At 45.4% G+C, this 1,262-nt stretch overlaps 1 protein-coding gene across 1 annotated transcript in view; it reads right to left on the bottom strand.

Annotated features, from left to right (window-relative positions):
* Positions 1 to 242: 242 nt before the first annotated feature.
* The window catches only part of LOC101862387 (N-alpha-acetyltransferase 25, NatB auxiliary subunit), a gene marked incomplete in the record, with an annotated part of 25,382 nt that continues 24,362 nt past the window's right edge, over positions 243 to 1,262 (bottom strand). The window contains 1 exon segment of the mRNA XM_035973330.1: positions 243 to 549. Within this exon segment, the coding sequence (XP_035829223.1) occupies positions 427 to 549 (123 nt within the window).

The following is a 1,262-nucleotide window of genomic DNA, read 5'->3' as shown; positions in this document are numbered from 1 at the left end:
AACAGGCAGGCGCGCACACAAACACACACACACATATATATACGAGGAGCCCACTGAAAAAACGGGCATGGTCACAAACTGGAAATTTTGAGGGCGTCAGTTTTGACAGCTTGTGGACTCATAACTTCATATTAGTTTGACTGGTGGTTTATTGTTGAGTGTTGTTGAATGGTAAATCTAACAACAATAATCAACCAACAGTTGAACAGGCATACAGTTATGAGTCAACAAGCGTTCAAAATTGATAAACCTCACGGTTTTCAGTTTGTGACTATGCACGTTTTTCCAGTGGACTATATATATATATATAAAAAACACCTGCATCTGTGAACGTGCCGATGTATGTGAAAACGTGTGTGTGTGTGTGTGTGCGCGTGCGCGCACGTCAACGTACACGCCAACGCGTGTGGCGCAACCGCAATGAGATCACAGCATGAGGGTGTTGAGATAGAACTGTTTGTGGTGTAGGACCTCGCACATCTCCCGAGACGACTGCTGCACGCTGCGCTCCACCTTGCTCCACACCAGCCGCTCCGCCTCGCACTCCAACTGAGGAGGGGGGAAACAGGACAGGGACAGAATTTGGTCAACGGTACTAGATTTCCAACGCAGATCTTTTACGCAAATGTAGGCAAGAGGACATGACCACCATAATAACATGGAGAGAGGAGATGGAGATGGATTGGGCATGTTCTGAGAAGGAGAACCGGACTCTATTGTAAAATTTGCCCTCCACAGGACACCCGAAAGACATCGCAAGAGGGGCAGATCCAAAGTTTTAGTTTTACTAAGAGTTTTATGGCACTTGCAACACAATAAGGTCATATAAGTGCCAAAGATTAGAGGTGTTACAAGAGAGTAAAACATACCCAAAAAAAGGAGGAGAGATTTATAAGGACGACAGATGCTTGATAGGAAAGAAGAAGCAAACCACACCAGAGCACCCGCCAACCACCCACAAACAAGGACATAATTTGGTCAACGGTACACTTGTAAAAATGTTTTAGTTTTTAGTTTTAGTAGGAGTTTTATGGCAATTGCAACACAATAAGGTCATATAATAGATAGCATTTGCGTAGCGCAAATCCCCGCTCAACACAACAGCAAGCTCTATACTGACAAGATCTTTCGCTGTCTATGTCCGGGTACCCATTTCCACGTGGGTGAAGTGGGGAAAATTCGTGTAAAGTGCCTTTCTCAAAGACACAACGTCGGGCCCACGGCTCAAACCCCCGACCCCGCAATCTTATATATGTGCCCCC

Source organism: Aplysia californica, unplaced genomic scaffold (assembly GCF_000002075.1).
Source record: "Aplysia californica isolate F4 #8 unplaced genomic scaffold, AplCal3.0 scaffold01139, whole genome shotgun sequence".
Taxonomy (NCBI): Eukaryota; Metazoa; Mollusca; class Gastropoda; order Aplysiida; family Aplysiidae; genus Aplysia; species Aplysia californica.
The sequence above is the reverse complement of the archived record's forward strand: the minus strand, read 5'-3'. Positions and strand labels throughout refer to the sequence as shown.